The 20,243-nt window shown below is 38.1% G+C and overlaps 1 protein-coding gene across 1 annotated transcript in view; it reads right to left on the reverse strand.

Moving 5' to 3' along the window:
• Positions 1–16: 16 nt before the first annotated feature.
• The window catches only part of eys (eyes shut), a 57,700-nt gene continuing 37,473 nt past the window's right edge, over positions 17–20,243 (reverse strand). The window contains exons 6-14 of the mRNA XM_020956718.2: positions 13,808–14,160; positions 8,987–9,259; positions 7,083–7,375; positions 6,362–7,022; positions 6,140–6,303; positions 5,340–6,071; positions 5,033–5,275; positions 2,379–2,888; positions 17–1,355 (exon numbers count right to left, since the gene is read on the reverse strand). Of these exons, the coding sequence (XP_020812377.2) occupies positions 1,168–1,355; positions 2,379–2,888; positions 5,033–5,275; positions 5,340–6,071; positions 6,140–6,303; positions 6,362–7,022; positions 7,083–7,375; positions 8,987–9,259; positions 13,808–14,160 (3,417 nt within the window). The 3' untranslated portion in view covers positions 17–1,167. The remainder of the gene's footprint in view (positions 1,356–2,378; positions 2,889–5,032; positions 5,276–5,339; positions 6,072–6,139; positions 6,304–6,361; positions 7,023–7,082; positions 7,376–8,986; positions 9,260–13,807; positions 14,161–20,243) is intronic.

The raw sequence follows: 20,243 nt of genomic DNA on the forward strand, positions 1-20,243 counted from the left end.
AAAACAATATCAATGATTTAAGTTTATTAACTTTTCTATTTTCCATTTGTTTTTATTTTTTTTATTTAAAATTATAACTGATTAAGTGTTGTCTCTCGAAATAAACACATACTTAACTTACTGTCTTGGGTTACAATTTCCGATTCTTTTTCTTTTTGTTTTGTTTCTCGTATTGTATAAGTATTTTGTATATATATTTTTTATTTGTTTGTTTCTTTCTCGCTACTTGGTTTTCCTTGGTTTATAAGAATAATTATATTGTTGTTATGACTAGCATCGATTTTTCGTATGCCTCTTGATTTGTTATCAGAAGAATAGGCGCCTTCGATTTTGAGTTACATTATAGTTATTCAAGATAAATCATAGAAGAGTTATACGCTAACTTACTACAAGGCAACTAAATGGCTTCAATTAGGAGAGACAGAGAGCTTTATGCTTTTATATATAACGTACACACAGACATAACAGGGAAACAATATTCACTTAACTAAATTCGCTTTTCAAAATTGAATAAATTAATATATGGCAGAAACTCGTTGAGGGCAGTTCTCGTAGATGTGAAAATTGTTGGAAATAAGTCAAGTTTTTAATTTATTATTTAACAGAAATGCTAACGTTTGCATAACAAAAAACAATATACATATAAATAAGTTAATTTCCTTCGGGTCTTTATCCTTTATCGTTATTCCGCTTCTGATATATCACTTACGTAAGAGAAGTTTTTATATCTGGTATCTGTATCTGGTATCGGTATTTTCTAGTTTAAGATCCTAAGCTACAATTTTGTCTTTCTTTGTTTTTTCTTTGATAAACCAGTAAATCTTTTTTCCATGTCTTTATTTTGTATTTTTTTGTTAAGTCTAAACATTGTCTTTTTTGTGTTTTTTTATTTCTATAAAATTTACAAAATTACGTTCCCATTTCTTGTCGTTTGTCGATAGCTTTGCCCAAAAACTTTCTGTCTGTGTATATATTGATTCCGGGTAAGGGGGTTCCCCATCTGCTTTTCTCTATATAAACTCGCTTATCACTTAGTAGCTTACAAGTAGTTATCTCCTCTATATATCTCCTTCGTCAGTTTGCCGCTCAAGAAATCCAGACAAGATTCTTGAAAGTTCACAATAATCCTCCGATTTATCCATGTTTTGATTTCGCTTCCCTCGTTTCCTATACAATTAGCGGCTCGTCACCGTGCAGATCACAGGATCCGATATTTTCCCCCTGGTACGCCGAGAAATCGCTGATAATCGCTTTCGGCTCGGCGCCAAATTGGATGTCCTGCAGACAGCCCTTGAAGGGCTCGAAGAAGCGGCCTTGCGTCCGTCTGCTCACTGAGTCCAAGTTGGGGAATCCACCTGTTTTTGCAAATAACATAAAAATATGTGCTCTTATCAGTTTAAGTTATGATTTGAATTTTGGCCAGTGTTGGCTAACGAGTAAAGAGTGTAGCTAACAGCAGCAGCTAAGAGCGAAACTGTGAACAGGTGGTAAAGGCTGTTACAGCTTTTGTTAGCATATTATTGCAATGTTATTGTAGATATGTAAACAAAAAATTTCCTATTAAATAAAATAATAAATATTGAAACATAATATTGGAACAGTATTTTTTGCCATGTATTCGCATAAAACTGTTTAGTTTTCCTTATTAATTTCTTTTTGAATTACGTTTATTACTATTACATTATAGCATTAATCCATTATAAGTTGTATACAAATTTTAGTTATGACTGATCTTTTTTATTATTCTTACTTAATTTCATTTTAAAATTTAAATTAAAATTTTTTCTAAGCCTCTGTTAGATAACAGTCGAAATGTTGCGCTTAAAAGCCCTCTGTTACAGCTGATCTTGCTTAACAGAACAGCTGTTTTGGAGCCCCCGAGTTGGCAGCTCGGTTTTACTCTATTGTCTTGCTCTCTCTCTCCCACTTTCAGTGTTTTTTCATCTCGCGACTTTTCAAGAAGCAAAAATCGAATTAGTGTCGGTTTTTAAGTGAATTTGATGGATTTATTAATGTTTTTGTGTGCGAACTAAGTGTGAAACTGTGTTAGTTACTGCGCTGATCAAAGGGATTACCAAATACAACTGATTTCAACAGCGGTAAGTCTGTGTTTTCACTTTGTTTCAAGTAAATGTACAGCAAATTCTAGTTCTTATTAGTTTTGACGACTTTTGTTTATGTTTTTGGATTGTTTAAAAAGGCTAGATTGAAGTAAATCTTTAAGCTTGTGTGTTTTTGAGCTTAGGGAACTTTATAATTTATTAATCAATAGGTTTTCCTATATTAGGAAAAGGCATTCATGATAATTTAAATTTCCAAACTCGGGTTAGGGAAACAATGTATTAAAAACTATATAATATATAGTTTATAAAACTCACCCAAGTAGAACACATCCTCGTAGCTAATTGTTGGCTCTTTGCTCGAACTCTTGCGCCTGCCCGCCAATATTGATCTGGTCGTTGTCGACGATGATGGGCTTGGGTTTCTGCCATTTTCCGGCAATCGTTCCGTAAAGATCACCTCCCCGTCCAGCTGAAGCTCTAGCCGTGTTCGATCCAACAGGACACTGGTCCAGTGCCAGGCGCCATCGGCAATGAAACCGCTGGCCGGGGCCTTAACGGTGTCATTGGAGCTTCCCAGCAAATTACTGGCCAACTTCAGGTGACCCGCCTCCAGGCCCAGGCCCAGGAACTTGCTACGCTCGTGCTCGCTCCACAGGAGCAGGCCGTCCGGCTCTATGGTGGAGAAGTTCAGCGTGACTTGGATGGCTTCACGGGGGCGGACATAGAGCGAGGGGCCGCGCCGCTTGTCTTTCATCGGAATCCGAGGCGGCGGCAAGATCAGGTAACTGTTGCCACGGAAGCTTGGCGTCGTTGGCTTGCTCATGGCTGGAAAAAATATATAGAAAAAATGGTATTAGACAACAGAAAAGAGATCAGAAATACAAAAATAAATACATAATAGAGAGGGGCTGAGGTGGTACACACCACAGCCGGCGTGTTGCATTAAACATATTGCATGCGATCCATAATTAAATTACAGCATCTCAGCTTGCCACTTGTGGCAGAGAAGCAGCATTGTTCGTCATCGTCTTTTGTTTCGCTTTATGAGTCCTCCTCATCTTTGGGCCCTGATCTCATTTATTTTGTAGGCCTAACATCATTCTACACTTGTGTTTCTTTCTAAAAAACAAAGTCTTCAAAGCAGTCTTTTAATGACTGGGAAAAATATATATTGAGTAATACACAAAATACATTTTCTTATTTAAAAAAGTTAGTTAAAGTCGACATATATTGAATTGCATACAGAAAAAGTTAGAAAAATATAATTAAAGTAAAAAATCTTATAGATATCTTGAATAGTAACTCAAAAAGTAACATTTAGCATGATTTTATACTAGAGTTAATATAGAAAATTAAGTAATTCCTTATTTAATTAAACTTTTAAAGTTATTAATAACAAATGACATAGATTACATGCCAATTTTAAAAGCATAAGCCAAATTATTTTATTTTTTCTTATATTTATTATATTAATCTTTTTTTTCACTGTGTAAAATATTCTTTCACTTTTCTCTGTATCTATCAGTTGAAGTTATTTTTCAACTTCAACTTTAATTTCATCTTCACTTGCTTTCCGGTTTTTTTTATTAGTTATTTTTAATGATTATGATTCATCTGGAGAACCTGAACCTGAAGCCAAGATTAATATTTATTATGATGTGGTTATTAATATTCTCTACACTTCCTCTCTAGCTCTCTGGTAAATGCACTTTCATCTCATCTTTCATCCATCTTCTATCTTTTTTACCTTTACTTGGGGAATGTTTCATTTTCCCTTGATTATATCTTCTAAGATTTTCCTCTTATATTTTCTCCGTTCCACCTGCTGGCATTTTCCTCAATTTCAATTTCAAATATCAACTTTATTGGTGGAGAGTGTTGTGTGTGAGTTTTTCAAGTGGCATGTTAATTCACAAATTTGCTAATAAGTGAAAGGCCGAAAGTCGAATCTTCACGGCAAACATTCGATAGATAAAAAAAGTCAATAAAAAAGCATCTGCCGATTTCATATGATGGAAAAAAGCTTGTTTTTTTGCAGTTGCTTGATTGATGTTTTGTTTAGTGTCATTATTGATTTGAATAATGTTGCATTTGCGAAAAGAGGAGGTGGTTCATAAAGCTGTATAATTATTAAATGGCTAATTGAAATTGTTTAGAGAACTCGTATATAATTGCAGTTATTTAAAATTGAAAAAGGGAAAGGCACAGTTAAATATAATTAAATTGACAATAATTTATCTTAATTAAATTTTATGCAAAAGGTAATAACTGCTGAAAGGCTAAAACTCTATTAAATAAATCCATAAACGAAAAGTTCTGTTTTAATTTATGTAATGCCTAATATTATATAATATGCAAATTTACTAACAGAAAAAAAGGGAGCATTCACGGCGGATTTTAATTATTTGCCATATCCATTATAATACTGATTTATAGTGTTTTTTTGTGGCCATATTATGGTTTTTTGTTTCGTATCACAGACCGCTAATTTCTGTGTTTTAGTTGTAGTTTTATTTATTTATTTTTCGGGCAACTTCCTGACCCCGCTGTGCACTGAACCATCCGCCTGGAGTCCAACTGCTGCTTTTAATGCTTATTTTCTGTTGCTGTCCATCTATCACTAATTATAATAATAATGTTGTTCTACTCGGCAACGCCGGCGAAACTTGTTTTTTGCAAAAACGCAACTCGAAAAGAGATCACACAAAAAAAAAATATATATATAATAAAATGATTTTGGCTTCTGTTTTGACCAAAAACCAACTTTTACTCGTGACACATTTCAGCGATTTGAACTTGAGGATTTATGAAACTTGTTTTTATTTCTAAGCTTTAATATGATTTATCACGCTTATTGGACTGTAACTAAATCACTTTTTATATTCTCCGAAAACCCACTGAATCATCATTGCTTTTAGCTAACGTTCATTGACCTTTTAATAATAATTATTTTGGGGCAAGTTACTCACCAATCTCACAGTAGAAGCCACCCCAGCCATTGGGACACGAGCAGCGTCCACTGCGCAGACATCTTCCATTATTTTTACAGGGTATTAACTTGCAGGTCTCCGAATATTCACAGCGATCGCCTTTGGCATACTCCGGGCAAATGCAATGCGGTTGTAGCTTCTCGTCCAGCCAACAGTGTCCTCCAGACTCGCAGGAGTCACCGCCACAGGCTGTGCCATCACAGTCTCGTATGTTACGCGATTCTAGAGATATATATTAGGATATATAGACTTGCAAAAGATCTCTCTTTAATTAAGAAATACTCACCCACAATGTTGGTTTCGTTGAGCACAATTCGAGTTCCACTCACCACCAAGCCACGGACACAGCCCCTAAATGGAATGGGGAATCCAGAGATGGCATTATGCGGCAACTTGGACAAATCCTTTAGTCCGCCTATATAGAGCAATGAGTCCGGTTCTACCAGGACCTCTGCTGAGGGAGCCAAAGCTGAGGAAGCACTGCCCTCCACCCAAAGGGTCAGCCAGCGACCTCGCTGTGCCATCTTGATCTTGTGCCACTCGCCAATGGCCAACATTCGGACACTACGCACCACAGTGACATGATTGCTGGGTCCCGAAATACGGAACTCCACAACGCCGCCCTGCAGGGAGAGCGATACAAATCCAATCTTTTTGTCCTGATTATTGTTCAGGGTGCCAAAGTACAAGAGTGATCCTCGTTCCGACAACGGACGTAATTGGAATTCAATGAAGAAGAATTGCACACGATGATGCTCCTCGAAGGTCTTTGAACCCATCAGGGGAACGGGCGAGAAACTGCGTTGCTTCTCCACCTCATTGAGCAGCTTCATCACAAAGTGACTGCTGGGTGTGGTTATGGGTTTCGGTGGCATTAGCTTCTTGGTGAAATTCCTATAACTGACCATTTGGGAACGTTTTGCACCCATTTTATCGCCGCCATCGTAGAGATAGGGCCAGCGAACCGCCAGATATGAACGTCTTCCAGTGAGGGATACATCACTCAAGGAACGTATTTCTAAGATAAAGATAGAAAAGTTTAAATATATTTTCTTATTATGGTAATTATGGCATTAAGAAGCTTACCCTCCTCGCAGTTTTTGCCTGTACGTCCCACAGGACAATCGCATTCATAGCCATTGACCAGAGGCACGCAGGTGGAGTCCTCGTAACACTTGTTGTTAAAGGAGTCACAGGGATTCGTGGGCTGGGCACACAGTGGTCCATACCAGCCCTCCTGGCAGATGCATCTGCTTGGGAAAATTAGATAAGGTTTTCCCTTAAATCAAATATTTAAAGTATACTCACGTAAAGGTAGCTCCGTGCTGCAAGCAGGCGCCATCATGCTGACAGGCATGCCTATGGCATTCCCTTGTTCCACACTGACCCACACCACGTCCTCTGACCCCTCGTGTCTCCTGCAGGGGCACCGTCACCTGACCCGCCTTCAGCTGGACATCATAGATGCATCCCTGGAAACCCGAGTGCAGCGGCAGATCATGAGGCAGCGTATTAAAGTTGGCTATCTCATGTCCACCCAAATACAATATCGGCAGGACATCCATACGGCTAACACTCCCCGGAGATCTGCCAGTTATATTGAATTTTCCATCCACCGATAGCCAGGCCTGACGACCAATTCGACCCACTTTAATCTCATAGGGAACCCGAGGAGCATCCAGCCGGAAATCAATGGGTTTCTGGGTGAAAATGCGACGAGGTCCTGCTCCCAGATTCCAAGTGAGCATAATGTATCCCTGGATGAAGCTCACTGCAAGGTGATCGCTCTTCTCGTCATGATAACCCGACTGTCCCAGGAAGGCGAGCAGTGAGATCTGTGACATGGTTTGTGGCAGGATCTTAAAGCTCAGTTCTATGGAGTACTCCAGGGGAATGGGCACAGTGTAGGCCACGAACGAAGAGAGGCCATTAACGCTGCCGGAGAAGGAGGGCAAAGCCACTTCGAGATCTATTTAGGAAGGAGAACAATTTAATGTTAAGTTTTATGTATACTTCTTTGAGTACTTACTATGCTCGCAGTAGTGACCATGTTTGCCCAGCGGACATAGACATAGATATCCGCTTCCTGGGAACTGCACACAGGTTCCACCGTACTGACAGGGATTATCCTCGCAAACGGATATCTCGCAGGTGGGTCCCATATATCCTGTGGGACACTTGCATTTCCATTTCTCCGCCTTCTCACCATTCTCATCCAGCTCATTGGATTCGATCTTGATGCAGGCAGCGCCATTGCGACAGGGACTGGACAGGCAGGCCAAAGAGCCGCATTCCGTGATGCCAAAGCCATCCAGGGCATCGCTACACAGGAAAATATAGAACATTTTCAAATTTTACAATTAGAAATTGATAAAGGTACTAAAATGTTATCAAAGGAAACTTAAATTAGTTAATTTTCCATTAAATAAAAGAGATAACTGATAGACTTTTTGGTTTAAGGATAAATCAGAAACTTTATGAGAACTCTATTATTTCAAAGTCATTTCAAAGAAAGTATCCTTAATTTGTGTTAATGAATTTTATATTTATTAATTTTTACAGACTTTTAAGTACTTTTCAATAATTTTCAATGTTCTATTTCCTCTGCAAAATGATTTAAGACCGCTTTGAGTCGGGTGTTGCAGATAATTTCATGAGCTGCTCTAATTCGACATGTCAATACTATGTGTCCATTTTGCCGCCATTTTGGTGCGCCATTTGACAAACAGCCCTCGGCTGTCAGCACTTTCGTCCTGGACGTGTTACCACTGCGTGTCCTGTGTCCTCGTCCTTTTTTTCTTGCTGCTCCTCGCCCCTGGCCCATTTGGGCCATCTGTTTGTATTCGCGCTTTTATGAACGCTCCTAGCTGACGAATGGCTTCCGCATTCGCTGACTGGCTGTCCCCATCCTTTCAGCACCCAAAAACCCCACATCCTTTGAGATGTTCTTTTCATCAAGTTTTGCTGCATTTTCACTGGCAATGTGGTCGTTTTCAGTGCAAACTTGGTGAGAGGCCATAATATATAAGCTTTTAGCATGGCCATTTCTTTTATGGTTAAGAAGTTCTCTGATAAAGTTATTCGAAGAATGGTGCAAGTAAAGAAAGAGGCTTAATAGCTTTTTCTCTAGATTAATTAGTTTATAAGATAATTTCAGAAGATGTGTAGAATTTTATAAGGAATTTTATTTGGAATATATGGGTTTTTTCAGCTAATAATTGGCCCTGTTTTTGTTTATTTCCCTTTTTGATTACTCTTACTTCCGCTTATTTTTACTGAACACCTTGTATCCATGTGGGTTTCATTTATTATATGGACCATTGGCTATATATCTGTGACCCGGGCCACCTTGCGGTTTTATCTTTGCACGTAAGCAGAGTTAATTTGTTCCTGCTCGAAAGATCTTTATGTTCGTTGGATATATAAACTGAAATTTACTGCAACTCCGTCAGGGCTTTCCACCACCACCTGCAACTTTGTGCGTCGGCATTTTGATGGTTAAGCTTTATTCCTACTTATTTGTACCGCCTACCCCACATGCCTTTGGGGCAACCGAAAAAAGTGTAAGGTGGCATTAACATTTAAGAGTCGCCCCACGGGTGGAGGCATCCGCTTCATGTGGCATCGGACCAAAGGTAGTCGTAACTTTTTTGGGGAGCTGTTCATTAGCCAAGGTCCATGGCATTCAAAGTGCCAGCCCAAAGGGGCACAAAGAGCACAGTTAAAGTGGCTTGAAAGCACTGATAAAAATTAATAATAACACCAAATAATTCAGAGAAAAATAGGTAATCGGAGTCAAGACCTTGATTTGTAACAGTTTTTGTTACAATTCTACAAGTAAGGTTACTTTTATCTTTATTTAACTTTGAGTATAGTCTTTTATGTAGTATTTTCCCTTCAGTGTAGTCATTACTTAGTGTCCACTGTACTCACCCAAATATCTCGCGAGCCTGTCCATTGATCCGCAGCGTATGAAGGCAACCGGTGAATCCCGTGCCGCTCTGCGCCGGCGGCAGCTCGATAATCAGGCCAATCGGCGCCTGGGGCGCACCGCCCAGGTGCAGCCAGGTGTTCAGTATCGCCTCCGGGGTGTGGAGCCGCGGCGGCAGTAGCTTCAGCCAGGTGGGCTGATCTCCGGACATGGCCAGCGTGTCGTTCACCAACAACGAGGCGTTGCAGTGTGTGTAATTCCGGCTGAAGTCCAATCTGCAAAGAGGCATTCTTTTAGCTCTGTTCCTTTTTTTGATATTTTTTAATGCATCAAATATTCAATATGCCGCACTTTCTCTTTGGCGCCCAAACGACACTCCCTGCCTGCATTCCCGAGGCTTTTGAGTTTGTTGGGGTGACTTTTAAGGTAAAAATTCCCAACATGCCGATGCGTGCAAATATTTATGACACCACAATTCACCGTTCTGCTCTGCAGGGTCTCCCTCATCTACCCAAAAAAGGGTCCTGCTGGCAGGACTACGTTATCCTGGCCTACCTTTTGCCTGTTGACCTTTCAACGTAGGCAACTTTATGAAAACCCCCCCAAAACCGAGTGTTGACAGTGGCTTAATAATTATTGAAAAAGGGGGTGAAGGTTGACTTGATGTATGATGAAAATATATGTTATTTTTATATAAGAAGAAAGTAGGTTTTGATCTAACCTTTTGTATTATAATGATTTGCATTTTTTTGATATTTTAAATAATTTAAAAATTAAAATAGGTCCCAATTTCTAGGAAGTTAATTAGTGAGTTTATTCAAGAAACTAAATTGGAACAGTATATTCCATATTACCTGAAGGAATCTCCAAAAGTTATCTGATAAAATAATACAAAATGTATGTATTTAACATTTCATTAATTCTTCTAATTCATTTTTAAACTAAAATCAAATATTTCTTAATTTCTACCCCCTATTTTATAAAAACCACTGTTCCTTTGGGCATATCCTTTTCCATTCGGGCCCAAAAATTGGCTATAATGTCAATCGGCTGTCAAATTTTCTGCTGAGCCCGGTCATACCAAAAACGGTATGGAATTTTTTTCTCTGCCTACCCTTTGATGTGATCGAGGTAAAAGCCTGAACGATTTCGAGTTGGCAGGAGAAAAAAAGAGGGAGTATGTTCACAGGGGGGCCACCAATTTTTATTGTCCCGCTTGGTCGAATGTCACCTGCCTTTATTTGAATGGTTTTTTGTTGTTCTGATTTTATTTGTTGTCAGATGAAAATGTTTTCCCCTCTTTTTTTTTGGTTTTCTTTTCGGGTTTAAGTCAGTTTGGAGATGGACGAACTGGGATTCATATCTTCGCGTTTATTGCATTTGAATGTATATATATATATATTTTAATACAAAAAGTCAGTGCAATAAATGCTGGCAGGAAGAGGGACCCACATTTTATTGTTATTTTATGGAGGGGACAAAAAAAAGCTATACAAATATTTGCCATATGATGCTGGACGGATGAAAAAAGTTTCCACTGATTGCATTTAGTTTTTGCCACATATGTGTTTCGGTGTTTTCATTTCAAATAAAATAATAACATCCTGTTTGGGGTTTCTATTGAAGGGTTAAATATTTGCGATTACAAATCTAAAGTTCTGCTTGATTAAATCATTACAAATTTAGGTAATATTCCCAATTAAAGCCTTTAAATTGTGCTCTCCTTCTCTTATCCATTAAACCATTACCACTTTCCCCAAATTTATAGTTCCATTAGCGTACCGAAAATCCAAAGAACCAAACTTGCTCTCAATACTATTTAAAGTTCAATTAGCTGCACTTGACTGAACGTGAAATTAAATTAGCATTGTTTACATTATTTCCTTGCGGCTTGAGGGTAAGTTCAAAATCCTTGAATATAATTTATTGACACGGTCAATTGAATGCTTTTGAAATATTCTTTAGTTACGGAAGCTGCCAAGGAAAGCAAACTCCATACAAATTAATGAACTTAATCCGTGAATTGTATTACGCAAATTTGCAATAATTAAAAGGAAATTTTCCTTGGTGAAAGGGCCGGGAAAGAAATGTGGTTGCAATTAGGCTTGACTAACGGTAATTGTTATTGCTTTCTAATTACACTAATTGTGCGCAACACCAGTTCGATGAAGGTCCTTAAGTAAAATGTCAATTGTGCTGGGCATTAGCCTCATTAGAGAGTGGGTCGCCTTTTCCCATTTTTTTTTGTGTTGTGTTGTGTTCCTGGGAGGATTTACCCCCCAAAAAAAGGGGGGTGGTGTGTGGCAACTATAGTTCATCGGGGGTCTCGTCATCATCATCATCATCATCATCATCATCATCATCATAGCCTTTGTCGTCCTCGTACCAATCATTATAGTCACCGTCAGGATGATGATGATGACCATCGAGTGGCCCCTGGGCGAAAAAGTCCTTTTGCTCCCAGTGCTCGGGCGATTAAGCACGCAAGGCAAATAAAAATAGGCAACGAACATAAATTTGTTGCTCGTAAATCCACTTGCCAGACCAAAACAACATACCAACACAAAGCCAAGGCAGAAAAATAATATAATATATATATACACAGGGAATAAATATGAGCCAGAATCATACGTGTTTCAATGTTTGTTATAAAAAGTGTCATTGAAATATGTTAATATTTAATGAAATATCTATGTTAGCCTGATTTTAAAATATGTTTAAAATAAGTTTAAAAAATTTTTACAAAATTCTGCGGAAATATTTACTTATTTGATATTATAAAATATTTTCAGCCACATCCGACAATTTTCAAACAATGGATTTTATAAAAATATAGAGGTTTAACTAATATATACGTTAAATTGGATATTGAATATTTTCTCAATGCATTCGAAATGCAAAAATGCTAAAAAGTATGCTATAATAATTTTTGTATCTTGCTCTTCCTTGAATAACATCATTTCCTAGTTATGTACATATTTTAGAAGATTTTTAGAACCTTTAAATCATTTTTACATGAATAAAAAATGTATAAAAATAAGTTATATATAACAAACTGAATATATTTTTCTCTGTGTGTATATATATATAGCCCTTAACATCGGACATTGGATCGCCCCGAGCTGGGACCAAGTGCTAAAAAGTAAATTTGTGGTCGATTCGATAGTCGTAAAATGTGAGAGTCCCCACTTCCTCGTCCTCCTTCGTCTGGTCTTGTTTCTACTTTTGGTCATTGTTCTCCCTTTTGGTAAATTATTTATATGGGCAACGTTCTCGCTCACACTTTTGTCCCACTTTTTGATAAATATCCATTCCTTAATGTTCTGTTTATGCCAACGGTTCGTCTATATCCTTGATTCCCCGGGGGAATATTCCAGTGCCCAGATTTTACGTTCGTCCTTAGCCCAGTTTTTATATATTTGACTAAAACGATTATTTGGTCATTTTCCACATGCGTTTAACCCATCAATTTGATGGCAATTTCATATAATTGTTTGCAGCTGAATTGTAAACAAGCAATTCTGACAATTGAGTGTTTTTGTTGATTGTGGTGATGCTTTGATTTGCTGACAAATTGTTGATGACTCTAAGTGATGGTCATTTGAATATTGAAAGGACAATTGAAAAGTCTATTGATTCAACAGGTTTCAAAAATTAGTATTTGTTTGGGTGACACAGAATATTTGAAAAAGGGTAGATATGTGGTTTATTGACGTTTTAACAATACGTTTTGTTAAATACAAAACTGAATATAGGAAACTTAAAGAATATAATAACATGATCAAGTCTAAGGAAAATATCAATATTTTAGTGATAATTGAGATATATTTCTATATAGCAAATTTAGTTTAATCAATTTGTTAACCATTTTCAACATGACCATAAACCTTTCTATATAGTTTTTCCTCCCGATATATAAACATCTCTACTTCCTAATTATGTCCATTACATTAGCTTCAAAATGTATCTATATTTTTCCGCTTCTTAATCCTTTCCTTTCCCGTTTTTCTAATTAAGCAAAAACCCATTCAAACTTTATTTTCCCATTTCAAATGTAATGCGCTGCGATAGTAAAAATATTTGAATAACTTTTTAGTTTAGTTTTCTCTCTATTTTTTTTTTTTTTTGTTCCGGCAGAGTTGGCTTTGGCCAGGAAATGTTACTTAAACGATTAATTACGCACGAGTCCCGCATTACTTAATCCTCCTCCCCCTCTTGCAAAATCCTGGCCACACAGCAAATTAAATTTTCAACCAAGGAAAAAAAGAAGAGCCCACACAAAAAAAGAAAAAAAAAAACGAAAAGAAAAATCTCCAACTAATTACGCATGGATGGCAAGTGGAAGCCCTGCAGGATTTAATGTTCGAGGAAATGGCCGCACGGAAATGGGGAAGTGGAAAGTCGGAGCTGGGGAGGGAGGAACCTAAAAAACTGCAATTTATTCAACACTTGAAGGCATTATAATTTGTGGCCTCTGCGGAAGGAGCTTCGAAGGCGAATTGCCAAGTTTAATGGGCAATGTCCTGGCGCAATCTCCCTGACACTGACCCATATGCTGACCTCCACCTTGTGCGCCGCGTGCTCAGTTTAAAAAGTTGATTAACATGCCGACAGTCGTCGTTGCCGCCCAAGCTCAATCACCAGCAAGCTGGCGGCGTGACCCTCAGTTACATGCTAATGCACTGGCAGAAAAACGCACTTAAAAAACACATTTCAAATTTAGAATAAGCCAAAGGGATTCCAGTAATCCCCTGGCAAATTTTTCGCTGTGCATGTTCACACATAATTGCATTCCGCGGTCGACTCCGACACTTTTCACTTACTCAGCGCGAATGGTAATTTCGTGACCCGTGTTGACCGGCGTTTCCAGTTCGCTCAGTAGCATCGTCTGCAGTCCGCAGGAGAACTGGAATTGCATCAATCCTTTTTGAAGGAACAGCGCCATGTAGTGGCCACCCTTGGTTCCCTGGGCGGCTGCCAGCATGATCAGGCCATTGGTGGCCCGCGTCCGCACCTTCAGTTGAATGTGCATTGGCAGGACGGCATCGAGGGACTCGTGCTGCCCAATGTCCTTGTAGATGCGATGCGACACGTACGAGTCGCCGGAGAAGGCGGCATTCCGGATGATAATGGGTAGCTCGCAGAGAGGACCCTGCCGGTCGAACCGACAAACGCACTACAAGAGAAAAATTAGACAAGAATTAGAAAATTATAATAGAAAACAAATTAGTTTTCAGGTATATATCCTTTGAGATTAATTTACTTCACACCTCAAGAAAGCAAAAGTACATAAAAACTAGATTTTATTTATTTTTAAAACCCATTTAAAAACCTTTAAAAAAATCCCTTAAGCTGTGCTACTCAAAAGGTTATTATTACTTGCCCTGGCCATTCCTCTTACACTTTCAATACACACATTTTCCACTGGCTATAAAATAGTTACAGCTTTCAACTTTCCCCTAAAAACTTATCGGGAAGTCGTCGCACCGAAAAGCGGAACAAAACTCGAACAATTTTAATTTAATTTTTGCTCAACGCCAATCCCCCCAACCATTGGTCCTTTCGAAAGACGACTTCTGGTCGCCTTTCAATGAGAAAAGCACGTTTCAGTAAAGTAAAGTAAGAAAAAAAAAATGCCAATAAATTGCAAAGTAATATGAATTAACTTTTTGGCTCTCCTCGCCCCATCGTCTTCCATTGTCCCGGTTTTAATAATTTATGCCGCACCAAGGGACACTTACAGTGCAGTTGGGGGAAAAACTGCAACAGGCAAGGCAACAGGGAAAAGCAACAAGGACACGCACTATACAAACTTTTGTTGTAATTTTTTGCAGCACCTCCGCACAAATTGAGCAAATGAAGTGCAAGAAAATTGGGGAAATAAGGTGAAGCCACGGAACAGTCACGTGGGGTCCAGTGCCTTTGGGTTTTCGATGGGGGGAAACTGGTAAAATGACAACCTTTTAATGGGAAGTTGTTCATATGTTAAGAAGTACCTCAAGGAAGGGTTTCTTACACGTTATTATTTAGTGGGTTTAAAATTAAATTCGTTTAATTTAAGTTTAAGGAAAGGAAGCGCTCTTGGGTAAGTTCTTAAGATATGTGCTTGAATTTTAAAAGAACTGAATTGTTTTTAAATCGAACAATTTCATTTCATAGCATTGTTAGAATTCTCTCCTTAAATCTTTGCATATTTTATAAGACATTGGGTTAATTGTAGCATAAATCTCTCAATCTGTAAAGACATTATTCTGGCTTTTATAGCTGCCGACAATTTCTGTAAATGAAAACCCCTACTGAAGAGGCCCCGCTGTTTGGCGGATTTTCCCGACCAGTGTTAAAGGCTTGAGCTTATAATGGCTCAGACCGCCATCCTCTTTCTTTTTTTTTCCCCTCTTAGCCAACAAATTTCCGCTGTTCCGGTTTTTTATTTCCAGCAAAAGAAAAATACATTAAAAACGGCGCCTGCTGTGTTGATGAGATGTTGATTCATATCAGCAGCCAGTGTATCCGTTTTCCACATGTACCCTTTTACAGGTCACAGAGAAAAAAAGGAAATCACTTTTCCGTAGTACAGTCAATTTTTCTGCTGACCTTGAAAAAAAAAAAAAATATATACATATATATGTGTACCCGTAAGCATAAAGAACTTTTCCAGCAGCATAACAATTATTTGAAGTACGCGCTGGAAGCTGATTCGCGCACTTTGTTTTGTTTGGCCAACTTCGCTTTAGTACCGCTCACTTGTTAGACAAATGATGCTGGGGAAAAGCGTTGGAAAAACTGATGAGTGGGTGTGGATGGGGTGAATTTAGTTTTCGCCTCAAACCCCGGCACTTGTGCGCTCTGTGTGTGCTCTGCCTTTTTGTTTGGCTCTACTCGCATGTGCCCTGCGAACACAGGAAACATTTTAATTAAAGCTTTTGACCTTGCGGCATTTTGGCAGGCGCATAATGAATGTTGGCCAAAACCGAATAAGAACAAAAAAAATTAAATATAACAGAAATGAGTCAAGGAAAAACATGTGGCAGATTTTAGATTTAAATATGTGGGCGAGCCCAAAAGCGGAAATGAGTCTGTTTCGTTGAAAGCCAAGTATGAATATATTCTGTGATTATTTTTAAAGTTCTTACATGTTGCTCCTGTCAACCTTGATTACTTTCTAGGATTTCAGCTAATCCCTGGCATTTTCACATCCTTTTTGCCTTTCATTGCATTGGCCAGATGGAAATTAATTGCAACACGCTCTTGCTAATGTCAACAGGCAAATGTCGGGGAATAACCTGAATGACAGAAGTGCACTCCTCCCTCCTCCTCATGGAGAATGCGGAAAGAGTGGTGAAAATTGTAGGAAAATGGATATGAAAACAGAGGTTGCTGCTGTTGCTGCTGCGGAGGACGCATTAAGTCGGGGAGACATGTGGCGGTGATGGAGGAGCCTAAAAGGGCTCAACAAAGTTTTCATTAGTGGCATTGGCGGTGGGAAAAGCAACGCAATGCAGACAGTAGACACACACACACACAAAGAGAAAATGGAAAATGGGAGAGCGGGGATGTGGTGGGTTTTTGGAGCCAGAGAAGCCAGGCAAACATTTTCCAAAACCAAAAACTCGGCGTGGGGTAGCACTTGAAATGTGCTTAATGCCACTTTACGAGTGACTTTCGCCGAGTGCGAGTGCCACTTTGCCTGCACTTCTTGCCACCCAAAGTCATTCCAGCCAGCCCCTCTCACCCACAATTTCCCACCCACCCACAATTTTCCATCCTGCCCCTTTGCCCCCGCATTTCGCACTCTTTCGTAACCAATATGACAGCTGACATATGTAAGTGTATGTCTGTCGCACTGCCAGTCTGTCCTTTTTTTTTGTCTCTTTATACAAATGCAAAAGTGAGAAATGGAAAGAGATGGAAAACCAACAAACACTGAGCGAAATTTAAAGCTTAAAAATGTAACAAATAAGAATATTAAGTCAAAGGGACCTAAATATACATATATCAAGTGTATCATATCAGATTCACGGTCAATTCTGGCATCTCTAAAAACTATTACACCCGGTACTTGTACGGAAATCCGCACGCTCTTATAAATAGTTTTCTATATTTAAAAAAAAAAGAAAAGAAAACTTTTCTAGAATTAAGAAAAAGTTTCCACAAATTAAAATCAAAGCAAGCTGCCATATATACTATTTTTTAGGGCTAATTTTTCCTTATTTTCCTCATATTAGAGGCACTTGTCTTACTGGTTATTTTTTCGATCGTGTGCTCTTATAATCTTATAATTCCCAACTGGTTCTAACTTCCCTAGAATGAAGTGACAAATGCCGGCGAACTCTTAGATGTGTTTTATTACAAAAGTTGCAAGTCATAGTTACAAAAGTTGTCATAGTTACTTATTTACATAGTGTAGTGACTTACTGTTCATAGTTACTTATCACAAAATTAACTAAATGTCATTCTTAATTCACTAAGAATTACCCTTCAATTTGGAAAGCAAAATTGTCTTCTCTTAATTATAAAACTATGAAAACTCTTTTTATTTATACTACAAATTCAACTTAAATTTTAGAAATATAAATTAAGTATTTAAATCAAGGTTTTTCAGTGCACAAAATCAGAAAATTAACAAAAGCCTTGAGTGTGTGCTTGCTTCTTTTGGAGTGTTTGTGCAGTTAGTTAAATTACTTGGCAACAATAAAGTGGCATTCACTCTATGAAATAATATCCTCTCGTTTTGCGCTTTTCATCTCTAACATGGGGTTTTTCCCCATTATTTGCTTTAGTTTCCTTTTCCTGGGTTGCATAGAGGAGTCCTGTCACCTTCTGTCTGTGTGTGTGTGTGTAACAATAACAAATTCATCCTGCGGTGTTGTGTCACTCAGTGAAGCGCTAAATTTATTATGAAAATTTAATTTTTTTTCTTGTTAACATGGTGGCCACATGCGCTGGTTTTCCCACCCTCCCGTATCTCTGCCTGTTTTTCTTCATTTTCCTTATTTTCCACGTTTTTGTGGAGGTGTGTGTGTGTAGGTGTGAGTGTAAGTGCCTGTGATTCATAGGTACACTTTGGAGATCTACGTGGGCTGCAGCAAAACTTTATAAATAAATTGCCAGACCCGGCTTTGTTAACTCATTAACTGGGTCTGACGCATAAATTAGATGCATTAGTGTGGCTCGGTGATGTTCGAGTGTGTCTGGAGTGCCTGGAGTGTTGGCTAAAAGTTTGTGAACTGTCCTAAAAGGTAATAGAAATAACTGAATGGAAATATATAAACTTGGAATCAAGACGGACATGTATGTAGAGCCACAGAAAATAATATATATGTGGCGGCGTAAATCAGTTTCCAGTTTTGGGTAAAGAATTTCTTTAATCACTCTCCTTTCTTGTGTTAAAAAAAGAACAATGAACAATTTATTATTTTTTTATAATCTACAAATTCTTTTTAATTGCTTAACAACTACTGTCTTTTTGTTATAAAAACACATTTATATTTCCTTAATTGTTTTCACAATTAACCAGCATTGTTTTCCCCTATAATTTAAAATAATAAACATCAATTACATATTCTCCTGGCGGTGGTTTCAAATTATCCCTGCTGTGGTTCCGCATGTCCACAATTTTCATATATTTATTCCTGATCCTTTGAATGGACGGTTATAAATTGGCCAAAACGTTGTCAGCTCGTATCGGTGTCACGTTTCGGTCGTAAAAAACGGGAATTGCATGTGGTGCTGCTAATTTGGCTAACGGTGGCCCCTTTTCTGACATATGTCAGGCCATGAATATATATATATATATATATATATATATATATATATAGTGTTTGTGGTCATCTAGATATTGCAACACCCTCTGACCTTCAAGCGAGAATGAATAATAAATGTGGCAAGGCCTGAGGGTGACAATTATATGGGCTTTGGTGAAAATGTGTTAAGTATGTATAGGGTTAATCCATTTGGATTTCCATGGAATTATACATATTTTATAATTATTTCACCCGCTAGCTGTGTTTAGGGTTAATAAACACCAGTAAATGGGTTATTATGTAAAATATCTTGGGATTCTAATGCAATTTAATGACTCTAATAATTCCTGGTAGTTCTAAGTGATAGCTTTTGATAGTCCTCCTTTAAACCTACTGTAATTAACTAAATCATTGGTTAGCTTCAAATGCCAAAATCATGCCCAACACAACAATAGCGGCGGCAATCTGTAGCCTCCACCATTTTCCATGTTCAGGAAATTAAAAAAAAATATATAATCAGACTATCATGAAAATATTCGTGAACGATTTTCCGGTTCGCCAGTTATTGGTAGTGATTGGAAATTCGTTGCCAGGAAATGTTCATATGTATACTAGTTACACTTAATGGACTACAGTTTGCTATTCAGGATCAAAAAATTCGATATTCTCTACCCAATCACCTGGTTTGGCCATATTTTGTCGGTTTTTGCTACTCTTATTTTTTGTGTTTGTGTTAAAATTACCACAAGTATTTTCATAAATAGTTGAATAGGCATACTTTGGCAGGCCTGCCATTGTTAGTGTAACTGGAGCAAGTGGGGAAAGGTTTTGTGGTTTTGGTTGCCGTACATTTTCCCCCGGCCTTTAGCTATTTTCTGTCTTCTTTCTGAAATCCTATCTGAACGTGTGCTGCTTTTAATGGTTTTTGTTATTTCCAAAGTTCTCAACTATTCATTCATTTACAAGGGCCATAGGCATTTTCTAAGAACCAACTAGAGATGGAGATTCTGTCAAAATAAAATATAAAATGATAGCAGACAGCTGGCTTTTCTGTTTTTCAATGGAAACATAAACCTAAGAACATATTTCAGAGTGATTTCAAATTTCAATTAAATCTTTCTTGCTTGTCAAAGGCTTTTTCACAATGCCTAATGATTTAAGGTTTCTCTAAATTCCACTACTTAATGTTCTTTAATGTCCTGGAATAATTTACTCTCACATAGCAATAGTCCTGGTAACAATCTGCTTAGTAAATCTGCTTACAAGTCCTGCGCTTTGAGTCCCTTCTCTTGCCCACTCCAAACTATTTGATTATTTATGTAAGTGCCAGGTACATCTGTGCTCCTGTATCGGAGTCCTGCACCTGTGCAGCTGTGAGGTCCTGCCTCGTGTCAATTTGGAAATTTAGTTGGTTGACAGTGAATTTGCAGGAGGGTGTAAGTAGTGCCAAAGCCTTCATTTGGTGTATATTCCATTAAGGACCTGGATTAAGGCCTGGTTTGCATACATATGTGTG

The sequence above is a fragment of the Drosophila serrata genome, unplaced genomic scaffold (assembly GCF_035046125.1).
Source record: "Drosophila serrata isolate PLE 108 unplaced genomic scaffold, ASM3504612v1 contig_249, whole genome shotgun sequence".
Lineage (NCBI taxonomy): Eukaryota > Metazoa > Arthropoda > Insecta > Diptera > Drosophilidae > Drosophila > Drosophila serrata.